The 17,599-nt window shown below is 40.4% G+C and overlaps 1 protein-coding gene across 2 annotated transcripts in view; it reads right to left on the bottom strand.

The window, feature by feature from the left end:
* The window catches only part of LOC120537112 (FERM domain-containing protein 7-like), a 292,132-nt gene that overhangs the window by 48,329 nt on the left and 226,204 nt on the right, over positions 1-17,599 (bottom strand). For both annotated transcript variants that reach the window (XM_039765773.1, XM_039765774.1), the window contains 2 exons: positions 6,475-6,638; positions 5,222-5,290 (listed from right to left, as the gene is read on the bottom strand). In XM_039765773.1, the coding sequence (XP_039621707.1) occupies positions 5,222-5,290; positions 6,475-6,638 (233 nt within the window). The remainder of the gene's footprint in view (positions 1-5,221; positions 5,291-6,474; positions 6,639-17,599) is intronic.

The raw sequence follows: 17,599 nt of genomic DNA, 5'->3' as shown, positions 1-17,599 counted from the left end.
GGGAGGATATATGATAGACTAATGTTTAAAAAAAATGTTTTTTTGAATGCAACGCGATATACCTGCACTACCTTTGCGATCTACCGGTCGATCGCGATCGACGCATTGGGCACCCCTGTACTAGTAAGATATTTTACATTAATGATGTTATCAGTGAGTGAAACATTACTCTGCAATGACGGCGCATAAGGCCAATACCAATCACCAATTTCATGATACTTGATTGGCCAATTGCAATCTTGATGTTTTTTCTTTATCCCTTTCATCTGCATAACCAAACAAACAGGAGTTTTATGTCCTATATTAAAGTGTATTTTTATAATTAAACTATAGACCACAGGTGATAACTGTTAATTTTTTTAATAAAATGAAATTCTGTAGGCTTATTGTTCAGTGACCATAAAATACTTAAATAAATAAAATTTCCTTAAAATACATACTTTAGCTAATAAATAAGTACAAAAATATTTTTAAATAATACATATGGCATGAAAGAAAACAAAAATACTGCTCATAATTACAAGTTGTCATATTGTTTAGTTTTACTGTAATGTACCTAACTGAAACAAGGCTTAATTAAAAGTAATAATTTACACCATTTCGCGAACAAGAAATTATATATATATATATATATATATATATATATATATATATATATATATATATATGTATCACTGTCTTCATATTTCCAGTTGTAACCTTAAATCTTCTAATAGTGGCTTGCTTATTACACCAAGGGCTAAGCATAATAGAAGTGGTGAGGCAGCTTTTTGCTTTTATACACCAAAATTCTTGTGTACTTTACTGACAGAGATACACCAAGTTAATACCGAGAAACATTTTAAAAACTAAAAACTCATTTTTAAATTTGGCTTATTAATAGCAGTATGTTTATTCTGCTTCTAATAGAATATGTATGCATAGAAATATCATTGGCCTCATTAATCAATGTCTGCTTTTCTCTGCTTCTTTTCCAGTTTTCTGTAGTACATTTTGTGCCACCATCCGACCACCTGATCAAAGAACAGTGCAGCCAATAGTGATATTTAGATCTCTGAAAGTCAGTGAGACTGTATCATATTTTCTAGGATGAAGCCTAAAAAACAGTTAAAACTGCTTAAGAGCATTTATGTGAGGTAGAATTCCCAGTGGGGACTTGACAGTCTTTTGGCTTTGGATCCCCTGCAATTTTTTTTCCTCATTTTACCCCCAGAATTTTTTTATGCCCTTCCCAGCCATCTAACTGTAGTTTTGTAATTATCATTAGAGACTTAAAAACAAATCTATAAAAAAATTACTACATTATTTATCATTTTTATCTATGGTATGTAAGTGTGTATTGATATATTCTCTTTTACTACTTTTGGCATGCCATTTACTCATTTCCATTTTGTTTTTAATTTGTTTTTCTTTTTTATTAGTCAACTTGTATAGGATCTTGAGGTACATTCTTTATATGAGCTATAGAAAAAACAAGATTGTTGTTGTACTGTAAAATATTTTCTCCAATCAGTCTTCATCATCTGCATTCCTTGATCCAAGGATTATCTTCCTCTCCTTCAGCCTCATAGATGACTTTCCTCGTGTGCAGTCAAGCCAGTTCTAGAAGTAATGCGCCAGCTCAACAGGTAAATGCAGCTTGATCTATGTAAGTGCAAAGATTACCAGCTATATGTTTACGGCACTCCCTTTTCTCCTTATTGATTGCCTATTGAGTAGCCTCAAAGGCAAGGCATCAGTGATGGCTATGCTTAGAAGAAGAAAGAAAGCATTCTCGAATTTGCAGTGGATGATCTTCATTTGATATTTGAATCTCCATTTCAGAGTACCAATGCTTTGTGTTCCACTTGCAAGCCTCCTTGCTCTTCTCCCATGATGCTCCTCTGATCCAGGGCAGTTTTTCCCCTTATGGCCCGGAGGACGTACGTGCCACCTCCCGGTCCTTCAAAGCATACTGCCTGAGTCTGGCCCCCAGCTGGTTGCGACACAGCCCCATCGCCAGCGAAGACTCGTCGGGCAGAGCGGTCAGTTCCGCGAGGGCAGATTTCCCACGAAGCAGGTCCTACTGCTAAATCAGGATTCGGTCCTGTAATCCAAACAGCAGAAACAGGGGCGGAGATGCTGCATGGACACCATCATCTCCGTACGTGAGCTCACGGGCTCATGTCTCACTTTGTGGGAAGATCTTTCTCCGGGTTCTTCCCTCTCATTTGGGGTACCCTGATGGCTTGAGTCTCCCTACAGGAAAGGAAGATACCCCTTGCCGTCTGCACCCCTGTGGAGTGACATGAAGCTGACGCTGGTGTCGGCGGTAGTGCACTAGGACCCACGGCACTCATCAGCCGGCATCCAGGCACCACTCCTACCAGGCGATCAACCCGCCTCGTCACCTCCACTGTCGAAGTTGCGGCTACTCGGTCACCGGAACCACACGAAAGCGGGACACATTTACTCGCTTCTCCTTTTCCATCTACGGCGCACGTCCTACTCACCTGAGCTGCCACGAATCTCCGGCCAAAGATTCCAGCGCTGCGTTGCTCAGCCCCCTGACGTGGCACGATCACCGTTCTCTTTAGTTTGACTAAGCAGTCTCGAAGGTCATGTATAACCTGTAGAACTGGCTCGAAGGGAAACCTCCAGTTTACGCCAGGCCACAGGCACAAACAGAGCGTTAGCCGATGGATGACTTACCGTTTGATCAGTCATACTCGCCAGCTTCGCCCTGTGGAGCTCACTTCCGGGTTGCATCTGGCCCTCCCCTTGCTTGGGACGGACGTTCCTTGGGCCCGGCTCTGTCCAATCATTGGCGGGCACGCAAGACACACCATCCAATGCCTTGCCTGTCACGGGTAGGGACTTCCAGTCCACCGCCATCTTCTCCCTTCTCCCGGGGGGTTGTGCGTGCGCCGCCCTGGCGGCGCGTGTGTGGGCTTACCTGCTGTTCCGGACTGCCCACAAAATTATTTTTTTGGGGTCCCTGCCTTGCACCAGGCAGAGAATCCCATCTGGGATGCCATTGTGGGGAACAGCCCGGACACAGACAGGTAGACATGATGTTTTAACACGACACACGTTTATTTTACACTATATTTACAATAAAGTGAGCACAAACCCAGTGTCGCAGCACCAATTACCCTTCAAGTCCTGGCCTCACAATGCCTCTTCTGGTCCACCTCCACACCTCTCCTCCGGGCTCTGTCCTCTTCCACCCGACTCCAGCCATTGAATGGAGGGAGGCGGCCCATTATATACACGCCCAGATGTGCTCCAGGTGCTTCCTGACACTCTTCCGCCAGCACTTCCGCCACACAGGCGAAACCTGGAAGCACTCCGGGTGTGCCCGGTCCTCTTCCCCCTAGCATTTCCGTGTGTGGCGGAAGTGCTGAGGTCCAGGGCTCCAAAGGCACCGGGACGCCCCCTGGCAATTACCACAGCCCCTACAGGGTTGAGCTTCAAAGCTCTGTACATGTTGTCCCCGTAAGCAAGCAACGTGGTCACCCCCACATGGTCTGGGGAAGGCGCAAGCCCTCCTCTGGTCCTTCTGGGCAGCCCGGCCGGGTCGCCAACCCAGCCATCTCCGACAGCTGGCACAGTTGGACCGTGTTGTTGGTTATTCAATATGCCAGTGTCAGTTGTGACTTTATTCCTCCACCGGTACCATATAACCTGGTTCAACTTGTTGCATGGTTGAGCTGTTGGGGACTAAACCATCCACCTCAGTGGAGCATTGCTCCTTGAAGGGGGGTGTGCTAGACACTGTCAGGATGAAAAACAACACCCATCAAAGGCAGCTCACAAGTTGTACCATTTGCATCATCTGGGAGGGCGTATGACAAGCTCCAGTAACATTAGCAAGCAGACAATAAGCGTTCAATATCATCTGTGAAAGGACATGCTCAAACACTATCCATGAGCAAGAAGGATCCCACTGTTGTCGGGATTCACTCCTGCCATGAACAATGGGCCTAGGTCAGTCAAGTCTGAGGAAATGAGGAAGCTGCACCCTCAGTACCACTGAAATCAAAGCATGTGGAGGCTCTTTCTATCATCTTATTCTCTCATTTTTCTCCAGTCAGTATATGAATACTTGTATGAATTTGTTGGAATAAGCACTGGCTATTCTTTCACCACACAACTTTAAAATTATTACTATCTAAGTGCTGTAAAGCATCTCCTGGGTGATTTCCATTTTAGCATCAGTTAAAACATTAGATTACACTATTGTATTAAATAATGTATTGTTTGTGTCTTAATGATGTATTTGTTTCACCAATTTAACTAAACAGTAGTTAGATTAATATATTCTAATGCTTTTTTTGTCTTTCATGTTTTTCAATTTCCCTACATAATGCCAAGAACTTTTTTTATTATAAATTACAAACATATATGACAGTAAATATGAAACACCTCAATCAAAAACAAAATCAAGTACAACATCCCTGAGATTTAAATTCCATATAATCTCAACAATAATGGCTTTTTAAACAAGAAATAAATATTCCATATTGTTCACAGATGTTGTTGAAGATGTTTGCTCTAAGGAAAAGCCATCCTGTTGACTTCGGTTTCAGCCTGGCTGTTTGTCTAAACTGCACTGCCCAGAGCTATGTCACTCACAAGTAAATGATTAGTTGTCATAGACCAATTACAGTGGGCCTGGAGAAATCTAATAAGCTTTTTGACCTGATTCACACACATGACATTAACTGTTTATCTTATCTTTCTCTTCAAGTATGACAGAATAACTACTAAATAAGTAAATGTTTAAGTTTAACCACCTCCCACAATCCTAAAATCGATTAATCAGGTTTGGAAATTCAAATAATAAAAGCCCTGAAGATTGCAGAATGAAAGGGAACCTACAACCAGTCACAGGAGACTTTTTAGTACAATGCTGAGCTAGAATTAGAGGCTGTATGAACCATATAGTAAACATAACAGAGCTCAGATGAGCTAGTGATCTCTCACTTACCAAATGATTCAGACATCCAGAAAGTACAAAAAAAATAACTGTTCAAAAATAAGATCAGAAAGTGTATTTTCTTTAAATTAATTTAAAAAACCTAATCATTGATATTTTAACATGTATTTAGTAAACATGCAAACACTAAAATAGCATTCAATCCATCATAAATTTGAATTTAGTTAAATTCAGGGACATTATTTCTTGTTAAAAGCAAAAGCATAAAATAGAGGTGATTGTAAACTATAATATCATTACCTTTCAAATGGCAGGCATTTCCTATCTTCTTCTTCCATGCACTCTAAAAGTTGCTTCTGGGTTCGTCCACTAAAAGATATTACAATTATCTATTTAGCGGAGATGTAATGTAATGATAATGCCACTTCATAAATTATGTCATTGACTAATTGCTTTATTTATGTAAAATAGTAGACACATTATAATTATTTTTGCTTAAATTCATAAAAAGAGTTATTTCCATATGGTAACGGCACTCTGCAAGGCAATATTAAATAAACTCAAAAAGGTTGACATTTCCATCCATCCATCGTCCAACCCGCTGAGCCAATCCCAGCCAACACAGGATGCAAGGCAGGAACAAATCCCTGGGCAGGGTGCCAGCCCACCGCAGGAAAAGTTGAAATTTTCTTTAGTTTAATCCATTCTAAATTTAAATGTTATCTTTGCCATGATTTTCACCTTTGGCTATCATGTTCAAACACATTTTGAAACCTGCCCATAACCATCTTATAATACTGTAAAATCTTGATAAGGAAGCTTTTTCATTTTTCCCCAAACAAAACCTTATTATTAAGGTTTATAGTATGGCTGTTTGAATCATTCACTTACTACTCTACAGAAATTTTCAACATGGCAGAAAGAATCATAACAAGAACTTAGAATATATAATTCTTAAATCACCTCAATGGCTTCCATTTAAATTTTGAACCAATTTAAAAATAGTTCTCTTTTATAAGATTATAAATAGTTTAGTGCACATTACCTTACTGACCCTTACTATCTATATTTCCAGGCATATATTGCGTTTTCAAGATTTCTGCAAATGTCTGGAGCAAATTGACAATGTTTATTTACATTGATGATGTCACCAGCCAATCAGTTATGAACAATGTCATTAACAATCAGCTCAGCCCTACATGCTAGAGGGATTATATTATTTGCCTGGTCTGGGAGTGCCTGTAAATTCTCCCTATTAAAAGAGGGGATTGTTTTTGTTGAAAGGGTGACCTTTCCAACTTGTTTCCAACTTGGCATTTTGCCACTCCGACTCTTGCCAGGAAAACCAGCTCAAAAATGAAGTAAAGAAACTCTTTGATAGAGAGCAATAATTATCCTTTTTGCACTTAAACTCAAGCACTTCTGTTGAAATGTAGTTAAATGTACTGTATAAATGATAAACAATACTTTCTTTATTACATTTGTAGTTTTCAGTGCTTCATTGTACCACCTGAAATTTAGGTTAAAACTATTGCTTATTTACTCTGCTGTACCTGTATGTGAAAGAAGATCCTCTACTGTAAAAAATAGACTTCTGTTTTATTTTAGGCTCTTCTGAAAGCCTGAAGAAGGCATGATATTCAACACACAATTTCCAAAACGCCTTGCAGATGTCTCTGCTTGCCATCGTAAATTCCACGGTGTCCTTAAGAGATGACTGTTTTAAAAATAATAAAAAAAAAACATATATAAGTATATATTTTATTTTTTATTTTTACAGAAAAATGGTAAAAGTAGCTGAGTAAACCAGTTCTGCATTTTATAAATGTGTGCCATTCTAATTATAATTATATCTGTATGCTGAAACTTAAACTACTTTTTCTTGGACATTCTCACCACTAAACGAAAATCGCAATGCACTATGGACAACAGAAGTGACTAAGCTGGCTGAAATTTCATTGGAGGTATGTCAGCACTACTGTGTGATTATAGCAAATTGTTTGAGAGTGAAAACAGTGAGATAATCACAGGAGTTTGTTCTTCTAGCAAATGGGAGCACTCAGTGCTAACCAGCCAATCGTGAGGCACACCTCCTTCCCCACCTCCAAATGGGAACACTCATAGTTTACTCCATAACTCAGAACTGACTAAAAGTATGGCTTTTTATAGCCATCGTTTGCTGCAAGATTTGTATCCAATTCAATGTCTCCTTCATTTCACTTTCTTTTCTTGAGCAATTTAATTTTCCATCAACAAAAGTTTAACACCAGATTTTATTTAGGATCACTATTTCATCTGCATTTCCTTTTTTTATTTACTAAAAATAAAGGGGGTACCAAAACTAATGGGTACAATAGTCATCAGATTTGCTCCCCCCTATAATTTAATGTAACAGTAAGGAAAATTAAATCAGTTGAGATGTGCTTGATATAATTCTTGTCTTCCATAATATAAAAAGGACAAACCTTCACTTTAATGGTTAGTTTGAAGTAGAACTAAAGCAAGGTAGGTCAAGTGCTGTAAACAATTTGAGTTCGCTCAACAAATCTTCAATCTCTGAAATACAGGTAATACACCTATCCTAATTAAAATCTGGTGTTGAACTTTTGTTGAGTGAACTTAAATTTTTCAAAAAGAGAAAGTAAGTGAGGAGTTGGCCTTCATATATTATGAAAGACAAGAATGATATAAAGATTTGTATCAACTGATTTCTTATTCCTTAGTACTACATTAAATTATTGGGTTGCAAATCTGCTGACCTACCCATAAGTTTTGGTCCCCTTTTATATTCAGTTCAAAAAATGAAATAAACTTTGTTCCTTTTATATTAGACACAATATGAGACACAATGTTAGGAAAGAAGGGAGCACTTTAAATAAATAAATACATAAATAGGTAGATAAGTAAGTAAATAAATATACACAGTTTGGTCTGAACACATACCAGAATGAATACAATGGAAGAAAAATAGAAGAAAAAAAAACTCATGACTTGGCAGTCCCAGTTGCAGTTAGGCATTATACAAATGTATTTCTATTGGTATAAAGGAGCCCCAGTAGTTTCTTGAGACACTTCCGATAAATATTTAATTGGCTGAAAGTACTCAGTGGTAGTGTGACAGAGAGAGGATGTGCAGCATTATTCATAATGGCACTCAGTTTTGTCTTCATTTTCTCTTCGGTACTACCTCCAGGGGGAACAGAGTACGTTCTAAAACTGAGCTTGCCCTTCCAGTTAGCTTGTTGATTCAGTGAGCCTCTTCTGAAGTGATGTTACCCAGCCCAGCACACCACAGAAGATGTGAAGGATTTCACTACTCATATTAAAAAAGCCTGCTTTGCCCTTTCATGTACAGTTGGTCATTAATCTGGACCACTAAGTAGTTATAAGAGTGCACTGTGCACCACCTTGACATCTACTCCCTGAATAGTGACTGGACATTCCTTGGTTTTGCTTTTTGCACCAAGAAATAAAGTTCTCCACCTGACTCCTGTCCTCCTTCTCTTCCCCCTTATCGATGCACCCCATTTGTGCAGAAACATCTGTGAATTTCTGCAATTGACATGACCTGTTCTTATATTTAAGTCTGAGGTATACAGAGTGAGAAGAAGAGGAAACAGAACTGCTCCTTGTGGTGATCGTGTTGCACACATCCCTGTCAGAAACACAGTCCTTGAGTCTCACAAATTGTGGTCTGCTTGACAGATAGTACATTATCCAGGACACCATAGGGTCATCCATCTGCATATCTCTGAGTTTACCCTTTAACAGAGATGGCTGCATGGTATTGGAGGCACTGGGAAAATCAAAAAATAAAATATAATCCTCATGGTGCTGCCAGCTTTTTCCAGGTGAGAATACGCCTTGTGCAGGAGACAGATAATTTTAGAACAGGTATGAACTGACTTCTTATTTCTTATTGACACATTACATTACACTGATAGCATTTGATGAACAAACACGTAGACTGGCAATTGAACAGATTTGGACTTGGGTCATCACAGTTTAATTGTCCTATTCTTCTCCACTAGTGATCACCTGCATTTGGGAGGATGAAGCCTATATGCCTGAAAAACAAACCCACTAAGACACAAAATGTTTTAGAAAAAGTTGTGAAATTATATATATTTTATGTATAAAGGCACATCTGTGTGATTCATATTTTGATCTCTACACCTTGAAAGAATCAAGCGTTGCACACACAATTGTCACATGTGAACGAGCTGCAGAAATGGACACATATAGCTTTTTTTTAAGAGTTTTTTTAAGAATTTGGACCTTGCGATGATGTACAGAGAATGGCATGGTCAACTATTGACTTCAATGCAAGCTCTGAAACCGGTCAGCACTGTGGCCTTGATAATATTGGTTTTTAATGATATTACCTGCAGCCTGGTTCCATTACAGAGTTTGGGTGGGCGTAGGTTTCACAGGAACATCACTGGAGCACCCACTTTCAAAATGAGCCTATGGGTTGGGAGGCCCCGGTGGTTTAAGCGTATTAAGAGATTCAACGGGATAGTTTGTAGCATCATACATATTTAGCACTGAATCTACCGATTTGTATTCCATTAAAGCCACTTCAAAAGAATTTAATAAGACATTGTCATGATGGAATACAGTTCTGAAAGGATGGCGAGTTTACCATCTGATTCTGGAAAATTGGCATCCCCTATTTTGAGCAACAGGTCTGGAAACTGACCAGGGAAAACATTACCTCTTAGATGGACCCTCATATTTTTGGTGAGTTTGTTTGGTCACTGATGCCCACAGATAAGTTCTCTTAAAATATGCTTTGACTTCATCTGCCCGTGTTCCTCTGGGCACTACTGGTAATATTTGACGAAAATTGCCGCTAACAACACTGTAACTCTACCCATCACCTTATTATTATTCCTCATGTCCTGAAGGTTTCTATTGAGAGCTTCAATACCTCCTTTATTGTGCCATAGTGCTTTAATCCCAAACAATAAGATTAGTATGTCACAGCACTTCTGCATTGCTACTTTGCCTGGAAATATTACATAAAGGGGTCTCTACATGTATCAGGTTGAAAGGAAACTTAAAAGAAGTATTTGCAGTCTTGCCCACTTCTAGAAGTGTATCCCAGAGGACGCGACAGCTAAAGCGATTTTGCGACTGATTTTCACTGAAAAGTACAGTTTTATAAATTAGAAGATAGAACTGAAAGTAATATCGAACGCACAAACGTGTTGCCTAAACAGTCAAATGTCACATTTATAATGAAGCAGCCAGCGCTATGCTGCTGCTTATACAGTCAGAGACAGTGGTGGTACAAACACTACAACTATTATTTTGTTACAATTCTTAGTAGCTAATAAATAATGCTTATTTAAGTATTAAAATATGTGTTTATTTCTAAGTATTGAAGAGTCTGTATACTAATTCTTGCGTAACTCAGTGAAGTAATTTCTAATATACGGATGTTAGTTTAAAAATGTTTAAGCCTCCTTTTTACCCCCTCAGGGGTTAATTTTTGAAAATCAAAATACGCATTTATTTATTTCTGTTGTAGAGCATATTTATCAAGTTTGAAGACCAAAGTCTTATTTTCATTTTTTTTTCCATACAAACTTCCACATCCTGTATTAACCCTGCTGGGGTTGAATTTCAAAAAAATCCCAAAATATGCGTTTATTTTTTTTTATTGAAGTGTCTATACCAATTTTTGTGTTTCGCAGTTAAGTAGTTTCTGATATATGAGCATCACTTTAAAAAAGTTTAACCCCCACTTTTCTCCCCCTCAGGGGTTGAATTTTGAAAAATCCCTTCTTAGTGGGTGCCTACGTCACAAAAAGTATCTACTGTCCAAATTTCACATTTCTAGCTCCAGCAGTTTAGGCTGTGCATTGATCTATTAGTCAGTCAGTCACCATATAGTAATATATATATATATATGTATATAAATTCTCAAATCCTGTCCGTTTCATTCAGAGATGCACTGGGCCAGAGCATATCCAAACAGCACTGAGCACAACATAGGAACTAACCTTTGATGAACAACCAGTCTTTCACAAGGCCCATTCATGCTCACAGTCACAGTCACATGTCCTGCCCGGAATATCAATTGCAGCAGATTCTGAAAAGGGACTTCTCGCTCCTCTACCCCTAGCTGATGTTCCGTTCGAACGTGTCAGGGTTGACCTAATGGGATCCCTGGAACCCTCAGCTCTGGGCCATAAATATATAATGGTCCTGGTGGATTATGCCACCCAATATCCTGAAGCTGTTCCGTTGCGTTCAGTTACTAATAAGGCTATTGCACGGGAATTAGTAGGGGTCTTCTTGCATGTCAGCACCCCTAAAGGAATTTTTACAGATCAAGGGACACCCTTCATCTCGGAAACTTTCAGGGAGACAGCTAAGTAGCTGAGAATTAAACATTTAAAATCCTCGGTGTATCATCCTCAACCGATGGTTTAGTGGAGCGGTTCAACCAGACTCTCATGCAGTTGCTTCGTAAGGTGGTCAGTGTGGACGGAAGGAACTGGGATCAGCTCACCCCCCTCGTTCTTTTTGCATACAGGGAAGTCCCACAAGCCTCTACGGGCTTCTCAGCATTTGAGGATAGGGATCCCTCTTCCGGACAGCCCCGCTCACTCTTCACTCGCAAATCTGACCTTAACTTTAGTCCTGATTTGACCACCCTTCAACGCCGAGAGCTGTAAGCAGCAATCTCGGCTATTCATGAGGTAGTGAACGAAAACCCAGGGCGGACATCACTGGTTGTGCATGACATAGTGACTGAACCCGGGATAATAGTCTGAGAATGCCCATTTCGCCTTCTGGAGGCAAAAAGAACTGAAGTGGAGCTGGAGATCAAATGGATGCTGGAACTAGGTGTGGTAGAGGAGAGTCATAGTCACTGGTCCAGTCCTATCATATTGGTTGGAAAGCCTGATAGATTTTGTAATGACGTCTGTCGCCTTAACCAGGTATCCCTGTTCAACGCTAATCCAATGCTGTGCATGGATGACCTCCTCGAACAGCTAGGACACGCCAAATTCTTGACCACCCTCGATATGACAAAGTGGTAATGGCAGGTTCACTTAATGGATTCTGCAAAGGAGGAGACCGCGTTTAGCACCCCTAGCGGACATTTGCAGTATCGTGTCCTTCCATTTGGGTTACACTGGGCCCCTGCCACCTTTCAGCATCTGGTGGACAAAGTGCTTCGGCCCCATAGCTTATACAGTGCTGCTTACCTGGATGATGTTATTATCTTTTCCAGCATGTGGGAGGAACACGTACAGCAGGTACAAGTGGTATTGTGGACACTGAGCAAGGCCAGTCTACGAATTAACCCAAGGAAACATTTCTTTAACCGAGGCCAAATATTTAGGCTACCTAGTGGGCCGGGGTACTCTACGACCACAGCGTTTAAAAGTTGACGCCATATTGAAACGTCTGAGGACCAAGCAGCAAGTCCAAGCCTTTCACGGACAAGCGGGCTACTATTGCCAGTTTGTGCCCCGTTTTTCAGAGAGAGCGGCAGCCTTGACAAACCTCTCAAAAAAGAGGTGCTCGAATCATGTGGTATGGGATGCTAAATCAGAAACTGCATTTAGTGACTTGAAATGGGCCCTTACCTCAACTCCAGTTTTGAAAACCCCTGACTTTTCTTTACCTTTTATTGTCCAGACGGATGCTTGGGACACAGGTGTTGAGCCAAAGCGTCGATGTAGTTGAACACCCCATCCTGTATCTCAGCCAGAAACTGTTGGACCATGAAACCAGGTATGCAGCAGTGGAGCGAGAAGCCCTGGCAGTTAAATAGCTGATCACCCAGCTAAAGGCTGGGGCCGTGAGTTCACCCAGGTGATGGACAATGCGTCACCATAGTGGATAGCTTTGCACAAGGAGTCAAATCAACGGGTCATGAGGTGGTTCTTGGACCTCCAGCCATACAAGTTTTCGGTCCTCTCGGCTAGGTATGCCTGACCCAATTGGTCTGGGCTGAGGGGGTGCCATTTCACACACGTGCATTTGGGAGTCAACCAAAGGGACTAGAAAATGACAATTCTACGCCAGGCCAGGGGGCGGTGGGATGCACTGAACCTCTCTCTTTTCTCTCTGCAGACCAAACACAAGAAATCCCTCCTGTCCCAGCCCTGAGTACGTCACTTCCTGTCCCGGCCCCAAGGACATCACTTCCTGTGAACCAGCTATAAAAACCCCTCATCCTCCATACTTAAACAGTTCTGTTTTGGACTCTAACCATATTGTAATCTACTTTAAAGCCTTTTGCAGTTAGGGAAACTATACGGGTGGCTTTGTTGTGTGTCAGGCTTTTTCTTTCACAATGTATATATTTTTAAAGGTGAAGGCTATTAGCATAAGGGGTGTAAGGTAGGCAGTGGGCATGGATGAGTAAACAGGGGATATTAATGGAAGAATGTCAAAAGGTATCAAATGTGATTCAATGATGACAACCAGTTCAAAACACCATGCTTTCACTGTCGAAGCATTCTTCAAAAACAATGAATCCATTATCACTACGTAACGCACCTTCCGAACGCATTTCAGCATTCCTACTAACAGTGACATCCCAAATCAGAAAACAATTCTTCAGTGGGTGGCTAAATTGAGACAAATGGGTACTACATTGAACAGAAAATCTCCATGCCATCCTTGGACTGTACGAACACATGAAATATCCAACCTGTAAGGCATCAATTTTGCAGTCTCCTATACGTTCAGAGCACAAACATGCTTCTGCCTTAGGCATTTCCAACACGTTCTAAAGGAGAATTTTACATAAGGACCTAAATTTCCACCTATAAAAAATGATGGTAGTGCTGGAACTCACTGAGAGAGAGTGGGATAGCCGTAGAGAGTTGTGCGCAAACATTCTGCAAACTGTTCATCGAGATGCCATCATCATGTGCAGCGATGAGGCACATTTCCATTTGAATGGTTGCGTAAATAAAAAAAACTTTCAATATTGGGCTGAAACCAACCCTCGTGAACTTCATCAGAGACCCCTGCACAGTGAGGGTGTTACAGTTTGGTGTGCTGGTGCAGAATTTGGCATTGCAGGCCTGTGACAGTACGGGTCCTGCTCCATACTCCGTCTTGTTTTGGGAGCCTCTTGAACCTGCACCACCATCAATAATGTAACTTAAAGGGTGGTCCAGATCTAATTATACAATTTTCATTACGCTATAACTTATTAAGTTTATTACATAGAAAATCATCCGAAAAATCCCAGACCATCGAGAAGTGTGCGAACTGACAACATGAAGAATCGTCTTTGCGCTGAACTGGAATCGTCCCCGCATAAATCAAAGTCATCCAGACGCTCTGGATCAGCATAATTAGACCTGGACCACCCTATAGATGAGCTGGCAGTGAGGGAGCAAAGGAATGGTTGAAAAGTGTAGAGTGCTTTTTACTAAAACAAGTCAAAACAAAACAGTGTCCAAATACATAGTGCAAACCACAAAGATCAATAAATAATCCATAAAAACAGAAAAATACAAATGTTTAAAACCAGGCTAAAAACGAGAATAAAAATCAGCAACAGTAATTGGGACAAATGAGTCTAGCACAACTCCTTGCATGTCTCCCCAGCTCACCCATGGCTCGCTCAACTGGTGGAGACTTCAGCAGCCACAGTCCTTTCACTACTCACCCCCGTATTGGATGCCTCCGTCAGCGTCTGCAAGACCACTCGGGGCCAGTTGTCCTCTTGCCCTCCTCGCACACGCAGTCATCCCTCGGATTCCAGGAGAGGACACCACTTTGATCACATCCACTCCTCAGCACAATCAGTTTGTACAATCTGTCCCTCGAGCACCAATCCCATGCTGACCTCCCTCTCTCTCTCTCTTCAGTCGGCTGGTTCATCCTCTTGCACTGCCCTAATGCCACACTCTTGTTCCGCAAGCATCTTTCCTTTTACCTTCCTTCTTTTTAAATTTTTTTTTTCTCTCTGGATCTGCCCGTACTTATACAGTTCTGTGGGTGCAGCATCTCAATTATGAGCCACAGGAAGCCAATGAAGCAATTTAGAAAGATCGCACCCTCACATGCCCCAGTTACCCATCAGTTGTCCGTAGCTGTGCAATCGCGCCCACAGAGACTGACATGGCCAATAAATTATGTAAAAACTGGCCATTCTTTCAGAGCTGCAGACCTGTTATATCCCAAGGCCTTTACTTTTCTGAGGATGGGGAAAAGCAACGGTCACTGTCACTTCAGAACATTACACTGAAATGCTAGAGAACTTTTTGCAGCCCTAACTGGACGAAATGAATGTGGTGGATGCCTGGTTTCAACAGGATGGAGCAACAACTCATATGGCATGTGGATCCATGCAAGTTTTGCAAGGTGATGTCGGGTGGCCTTCACGTTCGCCTGATCTCGCTCCATGCGATTTCTTCTTGTGGAGCTATCTCAAGTTGAATGTATACACACTGTGACAAAATAAGAACATAAATAAGCAGGTAAAGATTTGTGGACCCTCCCCATATATTGCCCGTGAATCCCAGGTTCAAATCATGGTCAAAATAAGCCACAGAAGACATTTGACAGTCACACAATGAGTTTCCAGATCTTAAACTGCGGCGTAACAGGAAATACAACAGACAGGAAATTAAATCAAAACGAATGTGAGGTTGGCAGAAGACTCCGGAGATGATGTCAGGAGTGGGTGGATGGTAGTGAAGTCATCGGGACACGACAGAAGTGAGGTAAGCCCGGGGAGCCAGAAGGAGAGTCTTCGATACGGACATGGGTTTTTCTGGTTACGAAAGACAGAAAGCATTAATGTTCTATTCTAGACCCTTATCCTGTATTTTTTCGCGCCTGATCAAGCCTCTTGGCTGTCCCCTATTCGTGCATGTGTGACAACACACACAGACCTCAAGGATGCTATTCCCTTTGAAATGGCCAAAGGAGTCATGTGAAGAAACTGTCTTGAAGAGTATATCACTAATGATGGCCACCACCTCGAAGACATCATTTTTAAAACACAGTGAAAAAAATCTACTTTGTATACCCTTGCTTGTGTCATGGTGAAATTTATTTTATCATGTAGCGTTGTTGTAGAATAAATGTTTGAAATGTGGTACTTCTTTTCGGCTCACTCTGTATAATGTAGTTCCTTTATAGCACTCAATGTGTACATTTTTATCTGCATATGGACAGCTACTTTAAGCAAAAAGACATTAGCCAGGCACAAGTAGATCCAATGGTTGTCTTCTGAATTAAGCTGTAGCTGTGCCAATCACCAAAGCAAGTCCCTGCTCATTCTGTCACTTTCTATTGAAAACATATTTTTGAGCTGTTAATTACCATGGGAACATAGCAATCACCCACACCATATATACCTTGAGTATATTATCATGGAATTTCCTATGTTCATTATGTTGGTTCACTTATGCTATTAACAGTTAAATGTGTGGTTTGTAGGAGTGCAAGGTATACAGCATGTATTTTATATCGTCTCACATATACAGCCTTATTTGCATGTGGACAGTTGCTTCAAGCAAAAAAGCTTGCTAGTTTGGCACAAGCACCTCGGATGGTTTTCTTCAGTCCTGAGCTATATCTGTGCCAATTACCAATGCAGGTGTCCACTCACCATGCTACTTTCTATTAAAAACATCTTTTCTCAGTTGCTAACCCCTAAAATGAGAGTCCTCTACAGTAGGTGCTCTTAAAAAAATATACCTTAACCCAATTAAACAAAATAACATCAATATTACTATAAAGTAAAGTTAATAAAACACTGTAAAAACAATAATAGAAAAAGCAGGAAATATAGTAAAAAAAGAGTCTTAAAAATTTAGGAAATTAGATGTATTTGAAAAAAGTCTTATTTAAATATACTTATGAAAAGATACAGATGATGATGAAAATGAGTCTTTTCAAGTCTCAAGGATGCAGAGCTGCTTCAGATTTTTGTTCAGTCTGCAGATGTCTTGCCAATTAATTTGGGAATTCACTTGTCTTTCTGGGTGAAAATCTTATTTTTGTGTTTCTTCTCTCTTGTTTGTGTTCATATATTTGTGCATATGCATTCTACTTAAACAGACATTTCAAGCAAATTTAACAAAACATTATATGAAAATCAATAATTTTAGAATCACTGACATATCATTGCATCAGTGATTTTTTTTCCCAGGTTGATGTCCCTTCTAATTCTAATTAACTCAGGCTAATAAATTCCAAAATAAGTCTAGCAATCTCATTTTTGGGATTCAAAAACAGATGCAAAAATTTCTGCACAATAGTTTGTTTGAGAAAAGAGTCCAGAGTTCATTGATCTGTAATCAGTCTTAGTTTAGGAAGGCTTTGTTTATAAAAAAAAAGGTCCAGGTTTCCTAATTGCTGACTGTTTAGTCAATGTTACTTTCATGATATTCCATCTGAGCCACAAGTTCAGTTTGGAACTGCAAAGTTCTTAGCTCAGTATTGTGAGTTTGGCAATTTAGTCACATGACATTTATATCACTACACATTAATGAATTGCTATGGACTCACACCACAAAGCATCTCAGTCAAAACATTTGCACTGTGGTTAAGTGCTGGTGGTCAGTCATAAACTTACATCTGGCCCAGAGGCTGTCTCATTGCAGTGAGAGCTAATAAGAAAGCTCCTTTAGTCAGCCATGCAGAAACTGTCTCTGAAAACTGCAAGTGAAGTGCTTC

Source organism: Polypterus senegalus, chromosome 10, assembly GCF_016835505.1.
Source record: "Polypterus senegalus isolate Bchr_013 chromosome 10, ASM1683550v1, whole genome shotgun sequence".
Classification (NCBI taxonomy): domain Eukaryota; kingdom Metazoa; phylum Chordata; class Cladistia; order Polypteriformes; family Polypteridae; genus Polypterus; species Polypterus senegalus.
The sequence above is the reverse complement of the archived record's forward strand: the minus strand, read 5'-3'. Positions and strand labels throughout refer to the sequence as shown.